The 25,552-nt window shown below is 36.7% G+C and overlaps 2 protein-coding genes across 10 annotated transcripts in view; both read left to right on the top strand.

Moving 5' to 3' along the window:
• The window catches only part of LOC100119562 (zinc finger protein 160), a 153,044-nt gene that overhangs the window by 79,281 nt on the left and 48,211 nt on the right, over window positions 1–25,552 (top strand). The gene's annotated exons all lie outside the window — the stretch shown is intronic.
• LOC107981839 (protein PFC0760c-like) lies at window positions 6,569–20,822 on the top strand. Of its 2 annotated transcripts, none has more exons than XM_031932619.1 (2): window positions 6,569–6,843; window positions 18,762–20,822. In XM_031932619.1, exon 2 carries the CDS (start codon window positions 18,764–18,766, stop codon window positions 19,706–19,708), a length of 945 nt encoding a protein of 314 aa, XP_031788479.1. In that variant the 5' UTR covers window positions 6,569–6,843; window positions 18,762–18,763; the 3' UTR covers window positions 19,709–20,822. The 2 variants fall into 2 exon arrangements, with proteins under 2 accessions (XP_031788479.1, XP_031788480.1); XM_031932620.1 differs by lacking the exon at window positions 6,569–6,843 and adding an exon at window positions 7,370–7,423.

Below are 25,552 nucleotides of genomic sequence, written 5' to 3'. Positions count from 1 at the left end.
TTATTCGATAAATGAGCCATGGAGCAATAAAATTTCACTTTTACCAAAGTAAAATATTTCTTATTCTATATATAATTGAAAATTATAATTTACAATTCTGATTTATAAAAATTGATATAATTTAAAATAGTTGTAATAATCAGTAAAGTTCCCCCTTAATCATAATACAAGTTTAGGTTTGTGTTATATTATGTTTGAAAATAATTTGTTATAAACTTGCTGTTCTTTGATTAATCTCATTTCTATTTTAAATGGTTATTTTATATTGGTAATACTAAGAAGCACAGTATAAAAATTATACTAGCTCAACCTTTTAAGTTTTTTGTAGTTATAATTATAATATCATTTTTTTTTAATTTTCCTTAGAGCTATAAACATTTATACCTAACATCAACCGAGCGACGTTAGGAGCGAGGTGACCCTGCTAGTACTAATTAAAATATTATGTTCGCGCACATATATTGCGAGGACTGTGGATTCAGATTGATTATGTGAAAGGAGACTTGTGTAGTAATTATGTAGGTAAATGACTTTGAACGCAATAACACCAATATAATAGTAAAAGTAAAAAATATCTTATTAATTAATACAGTAGAACATTGAATTCAGAACAATATCTCTGAATCGCCTCGCAAGTTTCTCAGAAATATTTGTTATAATTGAATCTAAAAATACACTTTCTAAGATAATGATTAAATAAGAAAATATTTTCAATAAATGAATTGAAATATGCTTGTTGAATCTATACAAATAATTAATAGTGTGCTCAAAGAAAGTAATTTATACTACGAAGTAAATTAAAATAGTTTCGATTATTTATCTTATGAATTATGCTTCAGTAACAGTTAAACTGCCTGTAGTTCTTGGGAGACAAGAGTCGATTGTTCGACAGAAACTAGAACATAGAAAGAAAGTACAACACTTAGTTATTACTCTGACACAGTCCAGAGATTTGAAACAACACAGTTCATCTATTAAGGGAGTACCTCCGGTAACAGATTTAAAAGTGAGAATGGCTTGAAATTTAGGGGACAGCTTAATTAAACTGTACTAAAGCCCTGAGTAAAATTTGGTTAGCCTTAAGAGCTTCAAACGCGAGAAATTAACGATTGAAAATAACATGTGCTCTTATGGGAAAATGCACTTTTTCTAGTATACTAAAAGATTGGAAAATGAATAAATTCTGCAAAAATCCTGAGAGATGTAAAAATTTATTTCGGATCTATAGCCGCGTCCAAAAATATCATTAAGAGCCTATACGTATAAAAATTAGACAATTTCCTTCATAAATGAATGACTAGCAGAAGCGAATCGGAGATATGGCAACGTCGCATCTTCTCCACATGGCTCCGTTTACGCGCGAGTTCGAGATTTTAAAATATTTGACTGCCGTCGCTTTCGGGCTTAAAATTATATGGGGCATATTATAATGTTAACAACAATTTGAATAAATCAATAATTAATAAAAAAATGTATATACGTGAATAACATTAAATCTTTATTTATTGTAACAATTCGAACGCAAATAAATTAAGAACAATAACGTTGAAAATACTTGATGTATGAAACGATATATTTTGATCATATATTATTATTATTATAGTTTAAATCTAGATATTCGCTTATTTTGCGAATAACTTTCTTATTTTTAGTAACTTGAACACAGCCTTTGGCTAGAAGATGATATAATCCATCGAAATTATCTTTCTTATGAGCTGTTTCAATCATTTCACAAGAAATGTTAGCAGCTATTATTTTTTTCTTCATACAAAGAGACAAACAGTTATCGAATTTTTTAAACTTTTAATTCATGAGAAATGTTTTCTTTATTAGCTTTCTGTTATTCCTTTTCTTCTTTTTTTTCGGTTATCATACTCCAAGTAATGACTGCATTTTTTAACGTTTCCTCAGGTACGTTGAAATATGATAAAATATCCTGTAACATTTTAACATCTGCCACTGCATTATGTGCGTTTTGACAATTTATTCGACAAGCACTTGCAAGGTTTTCTAACTTATTTGCACCTCTCCACTTCTGATTATTGCATTTAGAAATTATTGGCAATGTGTCGCAAAATCCCTCGATAACTGATTTAAAACGATCCATCATGAAAACTTTGTTTATCGCTAGAATCAGTCTTTCATAATCAAATTTACAATTATGTGCTGTCAAAATACATTTTTTGCTGAAGCGATATAAAAATTCATAAAAACCAATCATGCCTTCTGTGAGTGAGACTGTATCGACAATCTGACCATTCAGCTCCAATTGACCATTCATGAAGCGCAATCCATGCACAGCACTGGCTTCTTCTTTCAAAACTTGCGTTGGTTTTATGTATGTAGAAAATTCAATATCGCCGAATCTTGCAGCAATTTGTAATATATCCGCAGTTTTACTAAAGCCGTTTGTTTCGAGATCAAAAAAAACTATTATCTTGTCTGTATCATCAGAAATACTGGCGATTGGGAGATATACATCAAGATTATTGAGAAGCTGAGAATCGGTTTCGTAACTAGATCCTTCAGTGAGTTCCGTTTTTTTTAGCTCTACCTTCCTTTTCTTTAAAAATAAACGTCTCCTTTTAAGTTCTACACTCTTCGACTTGACATATCTGTTTTTAGTTATAATATCGCGCTTATTGCCATACTTTTCGGTATATTTTCCTGGAGAACAGTTCAGTCTTTCGTTCAAGGTACATGCGTAAATTTCTCCCTCATTTCTTTGGAGTACTGCACATGCTACTCTTGTGTCAGCAGATGAAGAGACTCCATACATTCAAAATTTAGGGGCCTTACTGATAATTGTAGCATTCATACTTTCGTTCGGGTTGCTAGAAGCACCTGCAGAGAACTGTTCAGCCTTATCAGATAAACTATTAAAAAACTCTTCAAGTGCATTAAATAGATTTGGATCAGTGAAACCTGCACCTATTATTTTATGTTGATACGTATCTGGATCTTTGCTATATTGACACCAAGAGCCGCAATTTGTATGCATATTAAAACTGTGATGAGGAATGTTACGTATAGCATCAGCCATACTTTCACAATTACCAATATTTTGTGAAATGCAATAATTGAAGCATTTTTGAAGGTATTTAATAGCGTCAGTATTAAGTTCCTTATAACTTTTTTGTAATTTGTATAATGCACTGACTACGCCTTTACTTATGTGATTTTTGTCAGATTGTTTAACTATCTCATGCTCTTGAGAATTTCGCATAGCTGCAATTGCACTACTATCATTATCAGCTATGATAACACCTATGTCTACATTACAACTAGATAAAATACTATTATCTTTGGTGAGCTTTACTGCAGCGTGCGGCTCCTTGCCTTTGGCTGTACCGCTAAAATTGCATCTACAATCATGACTATCTTTCTTTTGCCCCATATCACATTTTTTACATTTCCTATTAAGCGTCACATAAGAAATAACTTTTTTCGAAAAATTGCCCATAAGCGTTCCTGTTCCGGATAAACTATCATGTGATCTGCCTGAGCTTTTCGTAAACCAACCCATATCCATAGATGCACCTATGCGAACTCTATGTGAGTTATTAATTGTATAAATAGGAACAGAAGTAGAAAGGTCAGGAAAAATAAATGATTTGTCAAGGTGCGAAGGCCTGAAAGCAATATATATATAATACATACTTTTCATTTCATTTATTAAAAAATATTATGTAAAAAATTGTACAATAGAAGAAAAAAAATTCAATTCTACTTTTATGTAAATATAATGTGATATAAAAAATATAAATTTACTACGCCATATAAGTTATCTCATAATATGAAATGAAAAAATTAATTGACAGTTGATTAAAAAGATCTACAATTTCATTTTATAGAAATAAAAACAATTATGTACAATTTTTGGAGTAAAAATAATATTAGATTCGAATAACATCCATCAAACAAAAAAATCATTATTTCAACGATATGCATGATTATTTCAAATAATTCATCAGTGCAGAAAAATCAATTTTATAATTAGTTAATTTCTTAATTATACGTTCATTTCACTTCATCCACTTTATCGATAATACCTTACAAAACATTATATACATAACAGTAGAATTAAATGATATTAACTTCCAAGTACTGTAAATAATTATAAACCTACAACATCTTTTCGAAGGTTTCTACATTTTCAATCGTTAACTGCCTCTCTTTGGCAACTGCATCTAAACAACTATCACGAGCCATCTTCTCAGCGGCTAGTCCAACTTCTTTTTCGTGAGTTTTATATGAATTCCAGTGGTACTCTGGGACATTTAATTCTGTAAAGAATTTATTTATGTGCGTGTGACCCATTCCAGCATTCAAGCCACCTGTGATAATAAATATTATTCAGTACATTGTTGACGCCAAACAGTTTACCATATATTTTACTTATTAGGAATCACTATACAAACCTACTACAGCTTTCGTGTTTTGATCGTAATGCATTTTTAGTCCAGGTACTTCGTGTTGTTTGTCAGTCTCTATTGTACGGATAGTTTGACACAATTGGCATTTCACGAAAAAAATTGAAACTATACCAATCCTTTTTTCATTGACACAATCTAGCAAAGATAGACGTGAATCACATTTGATACAAACTAGTTGTTTTGCCATTGTATCAAGATGAATTATTCTGCGACCTTCTAAAGTCATCTTCTGTGTAGTTGATGCAGAGCCCACTTCGAGGTTACTTTTCTGTATTTTCTTGATGTTTTTTCCAATATCAATCTACTTGCTTACACCTTTGCTTGTACACTTTTTCTGTGACTCTCTTTCTTTTCCAAAACCATTTTTCATTCTTTTTACTCATTTTATTAGTTTTACAAAACTCACGAGGCTCGTCATAGGTTAGAAACCCAATGCGTATAATCAAGCAGACAACGACTGCGCGACACGGGGACTGAGGTGGAGAGCGAAGGAGAGTGGGGTAGAAGCGCGACGTTGCCAAACTTACGACCGTAACCGAGTGAGTCAACAGACAGTCGAGGCGTTCTCTGAAATGATTAACTCCGTACCGAGGGTACTCCCTTAAGTGTTCGAATTAGTTAAACACGATATTGCGTGATTGATTCACGTAATAGAAACACGATGCGCCCTAACTGGCAGGTACAATACGGACGTAGCCCGATATTGCAAAAGGCAATTAGCAGTCCTTAGACTGCAGGTCAACCTCTCCGGCTTACGGGGGCAATTTTTAGTTGTGTTATTCTGGTAAGTCGCATTTACTGTGCCAGAGCTATACCTCTGTAAGCACAAGTAAAGTTGACGCATGGAGCTTAGCACAAAGGCTTATTCCTCTGGCCAGTATTAGTAACTTAAAATTATCACTGCACGTCATGCACATAAAACATTCACAGTGGCTGTTCGATCACTCCACTACACTTATATAAACAACACTGAAAGTGGTCACTGCCTTGCTCGCCGTGGCTTCTTCGGGTGCAGAAGTGCCTCGTCCGAAATGCCTGGATCGCTCCGGAACCTTGACAGTGAACTGCGTAGTACATACAGTCTTCGGTGTGCCGAGAATTTATTGCGTGGGGACGGCTCCTCGTAGTTACGATTAGGTTACATGTTTGCAGTTTGAGAGTTCAGAGTAAGGTGATTCCGCTCGCAATACGATTGACTCGTAAGAGTTAGGCGGCTCAAGTTTTGGAAAGAACTCAGTAGCCGATTTTCATATTCAATAATGTAAAATCGCGCATATCTTTCGCCGCTGCTCCTACGCACACAGGCAAAACTCCGGCATATGTCCGTGCGTCGGGTCCTCTGCACTTCTGCAGACTCAACATAGACCGCTACGTGCAGCGTCGTTGCGTCGCATGTATGTGTAGGTCACGTAAGCGCACGATACGTAGTTACTACTGAAGTACCCGCGAGCATTAGAAAATAACGTATCTAGTCGGGCGCGGGCCCAAAAATGAAAATTTATGAATTTATGGTCGTAGCAATATCTAATGATAAACATATAATTTATATCTTTTACACCGTACTAAAATTCACTAACTTATTACGACATTTTGTACGTTCTCTAATGTGGAAAAAAGATCTTTGTACAAAAACTAAAAGGACCTTTTTCACATAAATTGTTTAACTTATCGTTTAACTACTTATTTATGTAAAAAAATCAATTTTTTGACCAAAACCACTCTTGTTAAATAAATATGTTAAGTGACGAAGTTCCTGGATAAATTATTTAGAAACATTATATAAAAATTACACAAAGCCAGTGAAAAGAAGATCCAGAAACTTCGACGCTTAACTAAGCCTCGAAGGAATGTACCCGAAACCAAAACAAACTTCTCCTCTCTCGGCTAAAGCGCGCGTGCACAGCCGACGCTGTAGTTTAGCCGTTGACCATAGTATTAGGCCCATAAGGCCTAATGAGTAAGACAAAGAGCGCGGCTAGGCTGAAGTAAGAAGAGAGGAGAAGTAAGTACCTCGCGTGGGAGAAAGCTTCGACTCTCTCTCAAGCATCACCTCCCCCGAAACGACACTCCAGGGTGTGCGCTCCTAGAGAAAGGACGCTAATTTTAAGAGTTTAGATTTTGAGTAATTTGGCTTTGAGAAATTCAATAAGTTTTGTTTCATTTGAGTGTCTGATTTAATTTGTGTTTTGATAAGTTGATAATAAACATCACTGCAATCCATGTGTTGAGTTTTGGAAAATAAGTCACTCAGAATATAACCAATTTTGAGCCATCCTTCGTTTTGCTAAAACATCTTGCCAAAAAGGAGATCTAAACCCCGCAATCTTTTCCGAGCAGTCATCCCAGTTTTTCTGAGCATCCTTTCGGGTTAAATTATTTCTCAAATTCCAGAAGTCCACAGAACAAAGTAAGTAGCATTTAATTCAATATTTCTGAACTTTGACATTTCGGTTAAATCAAACAGTTCTGCCTCGACAAATTAGTGTTCTCACTGATCTCCCCCGTATTGGAGAGTAGCTAAGCGCCCACGTTTTAATAATATTTCATTGTTAGCTGGTGGAATCGGTCCTATCCTAACAAAACTGGGGGCTCGTCCGGGATCTGCTTAGCTTTCGTTGCTTGCAAAACTGTTTGGTTTTCTGTGTTTAAAATAATTTTTTTTTGTGAGTGAGTGAACATATAAAAAAAAAGATCCTAATTAAGTGCGCGTAAATACGATAAATATTAAAAAGTCATAAATGCGACAAAGAGAGAAATGAGAGAATTTAAAAAGCAAGAGCATTGATAGGAGTTTGAAATTCGAGACGCGCGCGCAAGCACACAAAGACGCCGTGACGTCACTGCAGCCACATATCGGGTGGGACGCGCAGTAACGTCAGTGATTTTAAAATAATTTTTTTTTTATTATTTCTTGTGACTCTTACAATTAATAAGTTCGGACGTTTTACTAGTTAAAAATCATTGAGACCCAGTGGATATTAGGAGAGGTACCCAAATAAGACAAAACGCAATAATGTTACACAATATCTTTTCTTACACCAGCAATTTTCTTTACACACTCAATGCACAAGCAGTTTGATGAGTCCTGCCACATAACATATACACATAAAAGTTTATTACAAGTACTTTGATATTACACACAAAGAGTAGAATCAAGATTTTGAAAATTGGCATCGCATTCGAGTCACACACCAACAATCTACAATATACCTCCGTAGTTTGATATTACAAATCATTGTTCACTAACCAGTACACAGAGAGACGCATAAAACAGTAACTTCCAAAACATTTACACATAGAATCACACCAATTTTCATTCAACAATTTTTTTTTTTTGCTTTACATTTGCCGATTGCCGACACTTGACTCCAAAAACAGGCACAGTCCTACATTTTACAGTCTAATTCAGAACTCCTTGATCTTGAGGATGTTTGTAAAAAATTCAAGCTGCTGCTGACTGCCACGAAAGCTGAAAAGAAAGACAAAACAAGTTTACACAAAGCAACAGTTCTCGGGTTGTTTGCAAGAAATTTAATATTTATTTAATAAAAAAAAACTTATCTGAGTCAGCTGATAGAGTTGCAGCTGCGACATTGGGAACAATCCTGGGCCCGAACTTTGACCTTTGCAGGAACACCGTGATAGCACGCACATGCACTTTTGATTGAACAATACGAGACGACACGCACGGTTCACCTTTTGCAAAACAATTAGCAATAATTTGAAGGCGAAAAGTACACGCGACGCAACACGAGGCAACAGCTGACGCAAACGGACTCGACTAGGGAGTTTAACTGTAGCGAGAAGTTAGGAGCGGAGCGGTGCCACACCCAAGCTAGTGACTATAGACTTGAGAGCGGACGCCATTTTGAGAGCGGCGGAGCGCGCGTGAATATTTGAATTCGAATATTGGACTTTGTGACTTTTCAAGAGAATTATTGTAAAGTAAATTCAGTAATTAAACAATTAAACTATTGCTACTGTATTTAGACCGGATTAACGAAAACAAGGGCGTGTCCATTGGGATTAAATTATTTCCTTACGACTTTGAAATATTACGTGACAGTTTGAGACCATTCAGAAACAATAGTTTTTTTTTGCATAATAGGGCTTTTACCTAAGTATAAATAATCTTTACGGTTAAGACTATTATTCAAACATTATATGTTAATAATTATAGGCGAATTAATTTCGAAAACACTATTTAGAGGAAATTCATTATAATCGATAACAACAAATAGTCATCTATTATTTTTAAATAAATTAATTAATTTTGAATTATACAAAATAATTAGCATAATTAAATTTTCTTTTGGGGAATTTTGCACGAAAATGCATTGGAAAAATGCACGATTTGACGACTCCCGTTGGATAAGCCTTTAGTTTAGACATATACCCGTGAACACTTAATATTAATTTAGTATTAATATTTTATTACAATATTTTATTGACTACTGGTTTTATTATTAATCATTATCACCATTTATTATTATTTATCGAACCCCACAATAATTAAACGAAAATTAACTATCAAAAATCCCACAATTTCGTTTACGTTACCCCTTAATATACTTCAATATATTATCTATACCCACATCATAAAATTTTAATTACAATAATAATAATAACATGATAAATATAATATTGGGATTGTGAGGAGAGGAAATAAGGCTTTAATAAAATAGTGGCACGGAATTACGGACTCTCTATAAAGCAAGAACGTTTTAGAAGCATTTAGAGAACTATCTCGAGGATTATTTAGAATTTTCTACGACAATTAAGAGGCAGTAAATCTATTCAAAATGACAGACGAGACCGGCAATAGGACGGGTGAAAACACAGGAGCAGACTTGGCTACCACCATGGCCAATAGTTTCATGCTTATGAGTTGCGTAAGCGTCATACCAAGCTTTGACGGGAAACATACCAAGTTAAGAGACTACATACAAGATTTGAAGAATGCAAATGAACTTGTAACTGAGGCAATACGACCACAATTTATGCGAAATGTGCTGCAGAGAATAACCGGAGCAGCGAAGAAGAGTCTCAACAACAAAACCATAACAACAGTAGAAGACTTAATTAAACATTTAAAGCAGAGATTTGGTCCAGGCAGGGACTTTAGTTATTATAACACACGTATGCAGACGGTCAAGATGAGGCAAGGAGACGCTGGCAGTCGATATATATATATATAAGGGGATTACCAGCTAATTTATCGGAAAGAGTGGACTTATTCAAACCAAAGAATCTACGAGAAGCATACGAAGAGGCTGTGCGACTAGAAACACGCATGGAAGCCAGGATCATACCGGACTCCAGGCCACGAGTGAATCGAAGTTATTATAATACAGAAAGAAGGGATAGTTATAATAATGGATACCGCAATGAAGGTGGCGGATATAATAATAGGGATTATGCAATATACGACAACGAAGATGAAGACTACATAGGCTACGTCAATGAGCCTGAACAACGCCAACGAGAATTCCAAGATAACCATAGGAGGAACAATTATAACCGGAATAACTACAACCAAAATGGTTATCAAGGTTATCAGAGAGGAAATGGTAGTGGCAACAATTACAATAGAGGAGGATACCAGCGGGGGTATAACAACAGCAACAGACCAGGAGGGAGCAATTGGCCGTCGTGGAATAGAAACTATGGTCAAAGAAGCCAAAGGCAAATTTTTAATCACGAAAATGGACGTCGTGAAAATTATCAACCTAGTGGTCCGGATAGACGAGAGAATTACAATAATTATCCCAATAACTGGAGAAACGGCAATGCAAGAAACTATCAACAAAACGAAAACGAACGAGAGAATTTAAACTCTCAAAGGGCTCGTCATGGAGAAAGAATGACGAGCCAGGAACAGAACCAACAACCTATCCAGAAACCACAGCAGAATGTGGACTACCAGAAATATCAACAACAAACACAGGGTTACAATCAAGGCAGGCAGAACCCAAATCAGAGCAGCCAGAACAACCAGGTGCAGCAAAAGGCACCAGTGATGGCGATAATGACAAGGGAACAGGAACTTCCAATATATGGACAGCCGACTGCAAGGGACCTGAATAGTTTAATTGGGAAAATGATGAACCAACAGCAATAAAAGTACACATACCACAAGGAACCACGAAACCTTGGTTAACATTCATGATAGACAATGGAGCAAGTGTAAATCTGATCAAATTAAGTTTTATACACGATGACATGCCAATAAGTATGAAAGATGTGAGGAATCTTGGAGGAATAACCACGGGAACAGTACCGACTCTAGGAGCAGTTTATTTGCTTATCAGAAATACACCAGTGAAATTCCACATAGTGACAGACGATTTTCCGACACCACACGATGGACTATTAGGAAGAAATTATTTAAAAAGGGAAGAGGCTGTCATTTCTTATTTTAACAACGCTCTAATGGTAGGCGGGGACGTGATGCACCCAATGTCATTTCTGGGACAAGAAAAAGAATACAGAGAGAAGAGAAAAAGGGCACATAATTCTTACAAAACCAGCAACGTGCTACAAGTCGAAGACAAGAAAAACGATAAAGAAGCACCTGTAACAGATGTATCCAAAAGTGAGAAGACACCAGCAAAAACGAAACATGTTTTAAAGGCCAAAACTCGGCAAGTTGTAAGAATCAATCTAATCAGAAGTGAATTAAAAGAAGGATACATGCCCAGAATCGATGTAGGGAATGAAAATGTATTTTTGGGAGAAGGAGTAGTAATTAACGACAACAACACCTGCAAAATGATGGCGATTAATACGAGTGAAGAAGACGTCATGATAGAGGTCGATGCCAAAGAATTAATACCATTTGACACGGAGCCAAATTTTCTAGAAGAAACAGACAGCGAATTTAATGGTGAAGTTATAGTGGACAGAATTAAGAGGCTAGAGAAGGTGAAAGAATCAATTAGAAGAGGTCACTTTAATCAAGAAGAACTAAAAATAGTGGACCGTATAATAGAAGATTATTTAGATAGATTTTTATTACCAGGAGACAAGTTACCGTGTACAGATATGATCCAGCACCACATACATTTAGAGGACGACATACCTATAAACACGAAACAATATAGGCATCCTCCGAAACATAAGCAAGTCGTCAGAGAGAGTGTGGAGAAGAAATTGCGAGATAAAATTATTAGAGAATCGAATTCACCATGCAACTCGCCAATATGGATAGTACCGAAGAAGCCTGACAGCCATGGAAACCCAAGATGGAAGATGGTAATCGACTTTCGCGAAATCAATAAAAAGACAATCAGAGACGCCTACCCTCTGCCTAACATTGCCGACATCATGGAACAATTAGGTGGAGCAACATACTTTTCGATTTTCAACCTTGCAAGTGGATTCCAGCAGATACCAATGGCACCAGAAGACTGTTACAAGACAGCATTCACAACCCTCAACAGGCATTATGAGTATACACGTTTACCAGAAGGTCTGAAGAACGCAACAGCGACATTTCAACGCTTAATGGAAAAGGCACTTAGAGGTTTGCAAAACATAGAGATGTTAGTGTATTTAGATGATATTATAGTCTACAGCAAGGACTTGCAAGAACACGAACAGCGAATTAGGCATATGATGGATAGACTAAGGCTCGCCAAACTGGTACTGCAGCCAGATAAAATTGAATTTTTTAGACGAGAAGTAGAATTCCTAGGACACATAATAAGTTCCAGAGGAATTGAATCAAATCCGGAAAAGGTGGAAGCAATAACAAAGTTACCCACACAAAAGACAGCAAAGAATGTAAGAACACTACTAGGAATGTTTGGATACTACAGGAAGTACATTAAGGACTTTGCGAAGATAGCTAAGCCACTAAATGACCTGCTCAAGAAAAACGTAAAATTTGAATGGACAGAAGATTGCGAGAAAAGCTACCAGATACTGAAAGATTGTCTTGTAAGAGAACCCATGTTACAATTCCCAGACTTCAACAAGGAGTTCACACTGACCACTGATGCGTCAGATTACGCAATAGGAGCAGTATTAAGCCAGTTAGACCTTATTTATTGTGCAGAAAATGTACACTAGTTAGTGACCACGAACCACTAAACTGGATGCACAGCAGAAAAGACCCAGGCCAAAGACTCATGAGGTGGATGTTTAGATTCACCGGGTACGAGTACACTTTTAAGTATAAACCAGGAAAGCTGAATAAAAACGCAGATGCTCTATCACGGAATCCACCAGAAATGACTGAAGAAGAGATCAACAAAAATCTACCTAGTATCAAAATAATGGTAATAGAAGAAAAACAAAGTAAATAAGAAAAGGCGGCAGCAAGTATAGCAAAACCAGCCAAGGGAATTGTGCAACCACGCACCAAGATACAATCAACAGGCGACATAGCAAATAAACCTAGAGGAAGAGGAAGACCCATAGGAGCCAAAACCAATAAAGAGGCACCAAAGTTGGAGCATAGCGTAATAGCTCAAAGAACTAGAGCAAGACGCGTACAAGTACAGAGTCCAGTGGGACAGTACATCAAACAAGGAGCAATACCCAGAGTACCCAAACCCGTTGCATCAAGAAAAGCCACAAAACCAGGAAAACCAGTGACAGCTAAACCCACAGCTGAAACATCGACTGAAGCGTCAACAGCAGAAACTAGCTCCATTCAGCTGAAGGAAATCCCAGAAAGTTCAACCGATGCAGACTCCGATACATCGATGACAGTCAACCCATCTAGACGATCGTGGTTATCTTCGACAACCAACAAAGACACCGACTCAGAGAAGCCACCGATACCAGACCCAAGGTATAGTGGACTAGGACAAGAAGACACAGAGATGACGGAAGAAGAAACAGAAGATGACGAAGTATTTTCTTTAGAAGGAAACCAAGATAAAAATATAAGCAACATTGCAATAGAGGTCAGCGCAATAGAAGGATCCAACACAGAAGTTCCGAACACGAATCAATTAAGAACCTATCAGTAAAGACGACTCTAACTAGGGAAGAGTTAGAAGAAGCAAGCAGAAAATTTGAAGAGAGTATGAAAAGATTTGAAATGGATAAAGACACCAATACCACAGAATCAGGGACAGAAATTGCGATACAGCTACAGATACCCTCACACTTTTCAGATGATGATGAAGTAGCAAATGAAGTACGTGAAGCAATCTACACATCCGACCCACGGTTTCAAACAGAAGAAGAAATAGATATAGATAATGTATGGAGAAAAAGCGTGCAGAAATTAATAAAAAGAGCACGACAAAAGCTACAGGAGACCACAAGAGAAGAAAACTCAGGAAGCGACTCCGACGTCGAAAGCCTGGCTGACATAATTATGCCACCGCCAAGGAAAACATTATCTGTGACCCCGAAGATAACAAGTGGTAGCCCTACAGCCAAGAGCACACCACAAAATAAGACGAAAGCACGCAGGAAATTAGGAGTATTAAGTGAAATAGAAGCAGAATATGGATCAATAATAGACATAAGATTTTCAAAACCGCCTGAAATAACAATGCCTTTTCTCTTGCCTACACCACCAGACCTAGAGCCACCAAACAAAGACTACACTCCAACAGAAAATGATCATGAATCGGAAGATGCCCTAACACATAACATTCAAGAAGATTCCCCAGAACATAATCACCGTAAGAGAATACATCACGCACAGAAGAGATAACATTGTTCACTTTTTATCGGCAGACTGCGACAACGCTTGGCCAATAACCAGATTATTAGTAGAAATCGGAGCCATAGACTTAACGAAAATCAAGAGTAAAAAGCCAAAGATAGGCCAAATCCTAGTCACGCCATTAAAAAAACATCACATATTCACAGTAATAATTTCAACGTAATAAAAATAGAAAATTTAAACAAGGGACTTCGGAATCTAAAAGAAACACTCATCAATAAAAAAATTACAAGTTTCCGAATAGCGAGAAAAGGAGACATATTAGACCAATTAGAATCACCAATAATTTTAGACGTACTCTACAAACATTTTCACGTAAGCAGAATAAGAGGGACAATGTGTTATGGAAAAGCACAAGTACCAGCTGAAAAACACAGAAAGGAAATAATTATCCATCTTCACGACAGTCTAACAGGAGGACACAAGGGAATCAATCAAACTTACCAGAAAATAAGAGAACGATATTATTGGCCAGGAATGAGGAACGACGTTCAAGACTACATTCGAAGATGTGCAGAATGTCAAGAGCAGAAAATAGAGAGATTCAAAACTAGAGAGCCGATGATAATAACCGATACACCGATAGAGGCTTTTAAGGAAAACTTAAGATGACCCCGAGAGGAAATTGCCATCTATTGACAATGCAATGCAACCTAACCAAATATTTAATAGCCATACCCATCAAAAATCTCAACGCCACAACAATAGCAGATGCATTGGCAAAGTATCTCATTTGTCAATTTGGGGCTCCGAGAGCCATACTCTCCGACAGAGGAACCAGTTTTCTGACAAAAATAGTGGAATCATTATTGAAATTGTTCGAAATAAACCATCTAACGACGTCTGGATATAGACCTCAGACGAATGGGTCACTGGAAAGAAGCCACGCCCCACTTATAGAGTTCATTAGAATATACTCCGAAAGGTATGACGATTTGGACCATTTAACATCATTTGCAACATTCACTTACAACACTAGTGTACACGCAGAAACTAATTTCACCCCTTTTGAACTCGTTTACGGGCGAATAGCGCGTTTCCCTTTGAGAATACCATCCGACGAAAAACTAAAAACCTACAATGTTTACATGCGCGACCTAGTATTAAGGTTAGAAGAAATTAAAATTTTAGCAGGCGAAACCCAAATAGCGAATAAAATTAAAACAAAGGACAGGTATGACGAGAAAGTCAGAGCCTTTAAGGGTAGAGTAGGCGGATACGCGAGACTAATAAATGAACCCCGTGTAAGCAAATTTGATGCGTATAGGAATAAACCATTGAGAATAATCGAATTCTTAGGTAGGAAAAATGTCCTTCTAGAGTACCCGAATGGAAAGCGCATACGAAAACATATAGATAAATTGAAAGCCGTAGAGGATAAGTCCGATAACGAGGATTCAGACTCTTTCAACTAATCGATAACCATGTTACAGGATGAAAATTTTAGAAATAATAATAATAATATTTAATCTACTCAACGTGAGGAGATGCGAACCCATGTACCAGATAGAACCCCTAAATCCCAATCCCGGAATATACTTCGAGAAGCTGGACGTGATCAGGATCAAAAAGGCGACGTGGAAGCTCAACATCTACATTGACGTCGAGGACTTCATGCAGACGCACAACGCAACGGACTCGTACAAAGAAATATTCGAGATCTGCAAGAAAGTAATGGAAGAAAGAAAATGCAGACACGCCCTAGCCATTGACCTACTGCAAATAAAAGACTTAGCAAAGACCCAAGAAAAGATAAAAGAGACAATAGCAAGTCTAGGACACACACAGTACCCCACAGCACGAATTCCAAGAAACATCAGGACAAAGAGACTAGTACCACTAGGCATAATTGGATGTATAAGTAGCAGTTTGTTCGGACTCGTGACTAACGACGAAGTGGACAACATAAATAAAAATATAGACCAGCTCTTCCAGGACCAAAGCAAAATGGTTCATTTACTAGACGAGAATTCCCACATAATCTTAGCAAAATTTGAGGAATTATACAACATAACCAGCAACCACCAGAAAGTGTTGCAAGGATTCGAAAAAGAATTAACAAAGACGATCAAAACAATACTACGAGAAAAAGATCAAATGAAGTACCAAGTTGAAGTAATAACATACGTTAACGACTAGAATCGACATTGGACCATGTGATTAAAAGTAATGAGAAATTACTAGAAATCCTACGAAAATTAAAAGAAGGAAAAGTACACCCAGACCTTATGAAACAGGACATGGTTAAACAAATGAACATGGATGTAAAAAGAGTGAGTCAAGATTTAGAATTTCCACCACCACCAGAGCACATGAGAACCGAAGAATTAGCCAGAAAATCAGAAATTGACGCCATTCACCAGAATTAGCAGTGCTACATCTACCTCTAGTAGATCGCATGCCTTATCAATTGTACAAGATGCATCCTATTAACATACCACAAAACATGAAAAATGAAACGATGGGACAAGCCTTCATAAGACCATCACATGAATACATCGCCATTTGCTACGATCATACCAGATACATAAAATTCAATGAGGACCAAAGACAAATGTGCATTAAAACGCACTATGCAGACATATGCCCAATACTAGGAGCACTCAGGAATGTCCCAGAATCAAGAGACTGTGAAATAACATTGCTCTTGAAGACCAGTCAAAAGGCCATTACACAATGCGATATGCGATACAGACTGAGCGAACAAACTCAGTGGACGTACCTAAATTATGACAAATGGCTCTATTCAACAATTCGACCAGAAATACTAAACATCATTTGCCAAGACAAACATGAAAACAAGGTCACGATAAAAGACGCAGGAATCGTTCACATAGCACCAATATGCATAGGAACAACGGCTGAGGCGACCATCACCGGAGAAGTTACCAGGAACACCGAGTTTACCTACGTGTACAAACCAGAAATAAACTTAAAAATAACAGATATTTACCCCCTACTAAATCAAGAAGACACCAGTTTAGAAGTGCACAGCTCAGAAAACATAGATGTGCTAGGACCAAATACGGCCAACAATGACGGAAGGCCATTGCATGAAATAGTCTGCAAACTAAGAGAAATAGGCGAACATAAACGACAAAACTACAGTACAAACACAGTACTATATGGAAGCATGACCGTCCAATTAATAATAGTAACGATAATAATAATTATCATCATAAAGATGAAGTGTCTAAGAAAATGGCGCTGCCCAAAGAATAAGAAGCGCAGAAACCCATCACCGAGAATAAACACCAAAAGACGAAAGATCGAAACAAAAGATGAGGAAATCGAACTCGAAGACATTCTAGGCAGCCATAAAAACTACGCAATCCTGCGACTAGACCGCGAAAACCCTAAACAAGAAGCAGAATGCTCATGAGTGACTGAAATTAAAATTTTGAATTTCCAGGACGCTTGTACATAGCAAAACAATGCTTAACTAATCAAATTTTTTTTTTCTCTAACATGATTGATGTAATCTATTTGCAGACAAAGGAATACACAATGGACTTTAGACCAAGAACAAACATTTCAATGTTCTGCGATGTAGACATGCCACTATCAAATATAATAAGAGAATTTGAAAGAGTAGGAGAACCCCAGAACGCCCGTGTAGAAAAACACAAATATGAACGAGAGACCAAAAAGATAACGCTATCTTTCAACTCAGAAAGAGAGATAGCAAAAGCATATGAACTCAGATCCCTATTAGCCAAGCAAAATAAATTAAAGAGGAACAGCAACAGAGCAGCACCATACCAAACTCCCATGATAACCACAGGACCAAAAACAGCAATCGGAGATTTGATAGACCTCACTCCAAAAGAAGAACCAACAGTTAGATCTGAAGTACACGTAGTTAATCAACCATCAACACCTCAACCAATCAGGAACAGACTGTTCTGCCTACTGCCTTGGGACGGCAATGATAGAGAGAAAGACGAAATGTTCTTCAGACATTTCGCCCAGTTCGGGACACTAGCATACTACGAAACAGCCAGAGACAAAAAGGGACGTTTGTCATACGGATACGTGCAATATTTCACACAAGAAGACACCAAAGCCGCCAAGGAAGAGAGTGACCCAATGTACAAAGCAACATTTGCCGAACCGCGAAGACTACCACGTGCAGCGCAAGGAACCGCAAATACTAAATTCCATGAAAGATGCAACCAGATGATAGAAGTAGAAATATACAACTTACATGAAATAACATGCAAAAAGCAAATAGCTTGGACCCAAGACAATGTCAGTGAACACCCACTGAGCAAGTTACAGCCACTACAGGAGACAATTATGGAATTAAAAGAAAAAATTGCAAAACTGGAAAATCAAAAGGAAAACAACCGACATCCAGCAACACCCAGGACAAATAGAGTGAGCCATGAAAGATCCAAGACCCCAGAAGCCACCCTCCCTGACCTAGATGAAAATGATAGCAGTATGAGCATAGAATAAGACAGATAAATTTACATTTTGCGACCGTGTTATATAACCATAATAAACAATAGTTAGGACCAATGACCCTGTATGAATGAATTAATGCATGAACGAAAATACATCGCATGAATTAAAATAACCAATACACATAACATATAATTATCATACCACTCTCTTTGAATTATTTTCAGATATGGACCAAGTTTTGAAAAATATCGTCACCTCAATCGTCTTCGACGAAGTTTTGGACCATGTCACAATCTGTTTTGACCCCGCGGGAAAACTCCCTATGGTGATGAAGCTATTGAACAGTTATGGACCAAACAACACCGTCACGTTTGAAATTATTCCAAGAGGACCACACCATGACTCAGCGAGATTAACTATTAAGTACAGAACACGGACAAGCGCGACGAGACTCAAAAGCGACTATAAGACATCCAGAACAGAGGACAGGATGACAGTAGAACAAAGAGTAGAAGCACCGACTGATTCGGACAACTCAGACACAGACGACGAACATAGCAGCAGCGACAGCAGTACCACTGACGGAACCGTCGGAACGGACAACACTAGCGACACTCCTGAAAGCGACGCTAACGACGAAAATGACGAAGTTATTTTAAATTCAGACGAAGATGTCCCACAGCAAGACAATGACAATAACGAAGACAACATGAACAGCGACAGTGACAACGCCACGGGCAACGACAATGACCACATCCCAGACAACAATGACGACAATTACGGCAGTAATGACATCGACAATGCAGACAACAACGATATCAACAGCGACGACAATGTTAATGATAACGGCTACCCCTTGCAGTACAATCCCCAAAACAACGTGGAATTACTCGAGATGAACCTGACGGACGCTTATACGATAACAGCTATATACAGAGGAGACACAATTGACGCAGAGGCATTGTTCAGACCGTACGGACCATGCCACATAGAACATTACATGTCCACGACAGACGACACTAAAGCCATAGACGACACGGTACCAGTTAGACAGACATGCACGGAAAATAATAAATCTGTACAGACAATATATACAACGGACAGACGAGGACGTACAAGGACTTCGACGGCAAGAACGAGACCAGGGACCACCGACAACAGAATATGTTAGATCGGACGATACTATTTGTGTACGAGTACCACGGACAGTAAGCAAACAAGAACTGACGGAAATATTTGCAACATTTGGAGAAATAGCTGACATACGACGCATCAAACCGAACGACGAAGACGAACGTTATACAGCATTTATACAATACAGACACAAGGATAGCGCATACAAAGCAGTAACAGAAACTGACAATACATACTTACCGAAATGGGCTTATAATCGAAGACAACGGACGACAAAACCAGCGACGACATAGGAAAATGCACAGGAGCGACAGAGAACCGAAGGACCACAGGAGCGACAGAGAACCGAAGGACCACAGGAACCCGCACAGAGACAAAGACGATGGACGTTGGACCCCGCCAACAACTCAAAACTGTATGTTCTCGCACCACCTGACACGACACAACAGGAATTCAGAGCGGACTTCATAAAATACGGAGAAGCAATACAGATAGAGTTAACGAACGGAAAAAAGTAGGATACGTTATTTACAAGGACAAAATAGACGCCATCGACGCCAAACTAATCGGACCACGAAAATACAAAATTGACTGGAAGTTAACGCCACAGACTACTGAGACATTTTACATGCGGAGACCAAATACCGATACAGAGTTTTACAGACCACACACGCGACTGCACCACAACTACACTACGACGACGGCTACAAGACAAAAAAAAAGAACAACCGAGTACCAGCAGACAAGCCGACGAGAGACAGAATGCTGACACAGCAGGGACAGCAACGCAGTCAACAAGAGCACCAGTCTTAGTACACAGAGCCTTATACATCGACTACAGCTCATCAAGTGATGAAGAGTTAAATGAAGTAGAAATAGCCAGATCAATACGACAGCGACAACTGACCATAGACAATAGACAACATCAAAATAAGAGAGCAGATGAGGCAGAAGCACCAGCGAGGCACGAGGACGAAGCAGCTAATGAGTTACGACAAGAACTGGACAAAATTGACTTCAAGAAGATATTAGACGTTAGTGTTTAAGTGACGACACTGTGACGCTAGTTTAAGTTAGATTTAAGAAACCAAGAGTGCCATAAAAGTTTTGTAGTCAATAAAAGATGTAGAACATAAGTATTATTGAACCAAGTTACCACTATTGTCATCTAAAATATTGTTTTGTACTACCTTTCATAAAAAAAAAGAGAGAACATTTTCTTTCACTGACCAATTGACCAATCCAATCCAAACAATACACCTTAATATAATATAAATATTAAACTATAGGAACTAATATCATATATAATATAAACGAAAGCGAAACTACTTACTAACACAAATGAAATATAGTATTAGCATAATATACAGTAGCAGGTTAGGACATATATTTAGATTAATATTAGGCAACATTAACAGTAATATTTAAATTTATACAGTAAGGTTAAAGTGTACCAGAACATCATCAACGACATGTGTGACAGCGAGGTGAAACCAAAACAAATTACAAGGTAGGACAAAACTAAAGAGAATAGATTACCCAAGATAGAACGATCCATCCTAACCAATCATCCCACGCAAGCAAAAGGTGATGCATTTGAAGAAATTCCATGTATCAATGAGATACAAAGAAAGCACAATTGCCGGTTGCGTACCAGTAGCTTCCAGAATTCTTTTCTCAATAAAAGCAGACCTGACCGTGAGACCTCTATATGAATGCTATCGACATTCAAAGAGAAAGGATATGTTTTCTCTTCTTAATCAAGCGCCGCATGGTCTGATTAATATTATCATGTGATCATAGAGGCAAGGGACCAAGGACCGCACCAATTATTTAAAAGCATAGGCACACATTAACAGCTACAACTTAGAACAGCTGATAGACACCTGAAAAAGCTTGATCCTGCCCAAATTAAAAAAAAAAAAAACCTTCCAAGATACCTCATACAAATCATTGCCCAAAATTCATCTCACAACACCGATATTAAATCAGTAAATAGCAGGTTAGAACTTTAACCTTATACGACAGTTCGTTACTCAGTTTTGGTTTCTCATTGTGTCACCGGTGTTTGACCATTTACCCTTATATGTGTGTGTTTGTCGAGGACGACAAACGTCTGCAAGGGGGGAGGATGTTAAGTGACGAAGTTCCTGGATAAATTAGTTAGAAACATTATATAAAAATTACACAAAGCCAGTAAAAAGAAGATCCAGAAACTTCGACGCTTAACTAAGCCTCGAAGGAATGTACCCGAAACCAAAACAAACTTCTCCTCCCTCGGCTGAAGCGCGCGTGCACAGCCGACGCTGCAGTTTAGCCGTTGACCATAGTATTAGGCCCATAAGGCCTAATGAGTAAGGCAAAGAGCGCGGCTAGGCTGAAGTAAGAAGAGAGGAGAAGTAAGTACCCCGCGTGGGAGAAAGCTTCGACTCTCTCTCAAGCATCACCTCCCCCGAAACGACACTCCAGGGTGTGCGCTCCTAGAGAAAGGACGCTAATTTTAAGAGTTTAGATTTTGAGTAATTTGGCTTTGAGAAATTCAATAAGTTTTGTTTCATTTGAGTGTCTGATTTAATTTGTGTTTTGATAAGTTGATAATAAACATCACTGCAATCCATGTGTTGAGTTTTGGAAAATAAGTCACTCAGAATATAACCAATTTTGAGCCATCCTCCGTTTTGCTAAAACATCTTGCCAAAAAGGAGATCTAAACCCCGCAATCTTTTCCGAGCAGTCATCCCAGTTTTTCTGAACATCCTTTCGGGTTAAATTATTTCTCAAATTCCAGAAGTCCACAGAACAAATTAAGTAGCATTTAATTAAATATTTCTGAACTTTGACATTTCGGTTAAATCAAACAGTTCTGCCTCGACAAATTAGTGTTCTCACTGATCTCCCCCGTATTGGAGAGTAGCTAAGCGCCCACGTTTTAATAATATTTCATTGTTAGCTGGTGGAATCGGTCCTATCCTAACAAAATACAATACAAAGTAATTTTTGTCAAATTCTATAAAATTAATAATTTACACTCATACATTATTTTAGTATAAATAGCATAAATTATGATGAAGGATTAAATAAATTCCATTAATCTGAAAAATCATACTTGTTAATTTTCTAAATGTTCAGTTTTCTAAGTGTTTTGAATAACAATGATTTTGGTTATGAACTATTAATAAATGAAAAATCGTATATTACAGTAAATCTCAAAACTAGGTAATATTAAATATATTAAAATAATTAAATATAATAAATGATCTCAAAGAAAATTTCAAGCCAAAATAATAATAATAAATTATTTGTAACTTAAAAATATGTTACACATGAATAACGTGTAGATAAATGAAGTACCTTTTATCATCAATATCATCACGCCTCTTCTTTGGACAAAGCCGTTTTCATAATTTGGTTTGATACCTTAATAAGCAGTACTTTCTCTTATAATAAATAAATTACTTTGTTTAAAATTAAGTGGAATACAGTTTGTTTGATTAAAGAAATCTTCACCCTAGCAGAAAATAACCCAACAGTTAATTATGGTTGGCTAAAGAACCTGCTAAAACCGTCACTTTGGCCAACAGTTGATTATGGTTGGCCAAAGAACCTGTTAAAACCATCACTTTGGCCAACAGTTTACCGTTGGTAAGCATTTCTAAGAGGGCATAAATATACGCTAATGAATGTAGTGAAATCAATTATATATATGTCAAGCATCAAGCATTAAAGTTCAGTAGGTGAAATAAGACCAGCTGACTAGTGGTTATTAAAAATCAGATCATTTTCCACACAAATATACACTTATATTGCCTGTTTAATAAAAACTGATAAATTAAATAAAGCACTTCATCCATACGCAAAAATTTATAGTAAAAAAATCGTAAAGCCAATATGATTCCAAAAATACTTATTATTTTTGCAAATTATTAAATTTGGCTTGAGATTTTGCTTCCTCCTAAGAGGAAGCTTTGTAATAGTGAAATTTTCAGTTTCGCTGAAACTTCGTAGAAACGCATTTGAAGGTGTTTGGTGTACAAATCATGCGTTTTCAGAAAATGTCCGTGCGGATGGCTGTGTGTGTGTGTGTGTGTGTATGTACGTATAGTGTCATAATTCTGGAACCACGCGATCGATCGTAATAAAATTTGGCATGAACATATGTTTTATGATTCTGACGATTTTATGGCCATATAACAGCCATTTTTGATTTTTGAAAAAATATTTTTGCTTTTTTTTGATAATATGATCTATACAATATATTCAACAATAGTGTATCTAAAAAATCATAAATTTGCCTACTTTTCCTACAAGATTTTCCAGATTGACTGTTCCGTTCAATTTTTATAATAAAAAAGGTGATTTAAAAAAAAATTCTATATCTCCAAAACTAAATCGTCAAATGTTTTGAAAAAATGTATGACAATAAAAAAACGATAATATCAGTTTGCTGTAGAAATTTTAAACGTTTTTAGCGTTTTCTATGTCGTACGATTACAGGAGTAAAAAGGCTTTAATTAAGTTGCAATTTTGGGGAAATATCGATCTTTTGATCACCTCAGCTAGGTTCTTTTTGCAGCTTATGAAACCGTTTAGTTTAAAAGATTGAAGGATTCGTAGGACAAATTTTTTGTCTCTCACCGTGTATACCCTGTATAATATTATTATTTTTGTTAATTTTTATAACTCGTTATCTAAAGCTCAGAATTTTTAGAGAACATTCATGGTTTTATAAGGTAGAAAATGTCCGTGCAGATGGTTTTTGTGTGAGTGTGTGTATGTGTACGTATATCATCATAATTCTGAAACCACGCGACCGATTGTAATAAATTTGACATGCATATATGTTTACTGATTTTCAGTTTGGGTACAGTTTATTTCAAGATTTTAAGCATTGTATGACCATTTTAATGGTCATTTTATGGTCATTCTATGTACATTTTTCGATTTTTGAGAAACTATTTTTGCTTTTTCTTTGACTAAATAGTCAAGAGTTTTGAAAAAATTATGATAATAAAAAATAGATAATATCTACTTCCTGTAAAAATGTTAAGCCATTTTGATAAAAGCCGTTCTGTTTTAGTTGATATTTACCTTTTACCTTTTAAAAATGCGAAAAATGCTTAGATCACCTACGACTTGACCCTCTATAACTCGAAGAATATTTATGAAAAAATTCTGAAATAATTCATAAGATCCTTAGAACACTTTGGGAACATATTTCCACAGTTTTAAGACAAGACAATACTGTATAATTGAACATTTTATGTATAAGAACTATAAATTCAGTTGGAGGAAGCTATGTGCCAAAGAATTGGCAGCGGTTTTTCTAAATGTCATGGTATTTGAATCTCTTCTATATGTAAAACCTAATTTGTACAATAGTTCTTAGTATTTCAAACTTGGCTAACGTATTGTGGCCAAGACTAATATACCTGAAAAAATTTTATTTTTGGATTTTATTTAGTTCTTTCTCTCAAACAATCGTATTGCTGTTTAAGATACTGTTCTTATCTAGAACTTTCTCCAAAGATGTAGTTTCCTTGAAATATTCTAGTGGGTGACAAAAATTTTATAGTACACATGATTTTCAAAGGACTTTTGCCTCTGAGATTATACTATACTATAAGAAAGTTAATAAGAGAAGCGATGTCTAGGTATTTCGTCCTCGGCTAAATTATTACAGCCAAGGCTATTATACCTGAAAAGAAACTTATGTTTGCATTTGATTTAGAATGTATTTAAGATTTTACCCAAACAGACTTAGTGTTGTTTGAGATGCTCGTCTTAACTTGAACTTTCTCCAAAGACGTAATGTCTCTAGAATGTTCCGTAATATAAAAAGTTGTGTATAGTTGACCTTCAGAGGACTTAATGCCTCTGAAGT

The sequence above is a fragment of the Nasonia vitripennis genome (assembly GCF_009193385.2).
Source record: "Nasonia vitripennis strain AsymCx chromosome 1 unlocalized genomic scaffold, Nvit_psr_1.1 chr1_random0007, whole genome shotgun sequence".
Lineage (NCBI taxonomy): Eukaryota > Metazoa > Arthropoda > Insecta > Hymenoptera > Pteromalidae > Nasonia > Nasonia vitripennis.
Note: the sequence above shows the minus strand (reverse complement) of the source record. Positions and strands in the feature narration are given on the sequence as shown.

What these genes read in the sequence shown, in the direction of transcription:
- LOC107981839 (XM_031932619.1), top strand. Translation starts at nt 18,764, where the DNA reads ATGGACCAAGTTTTGAAAAATATCGTCACCTCAATCGTCTTCGACGAA.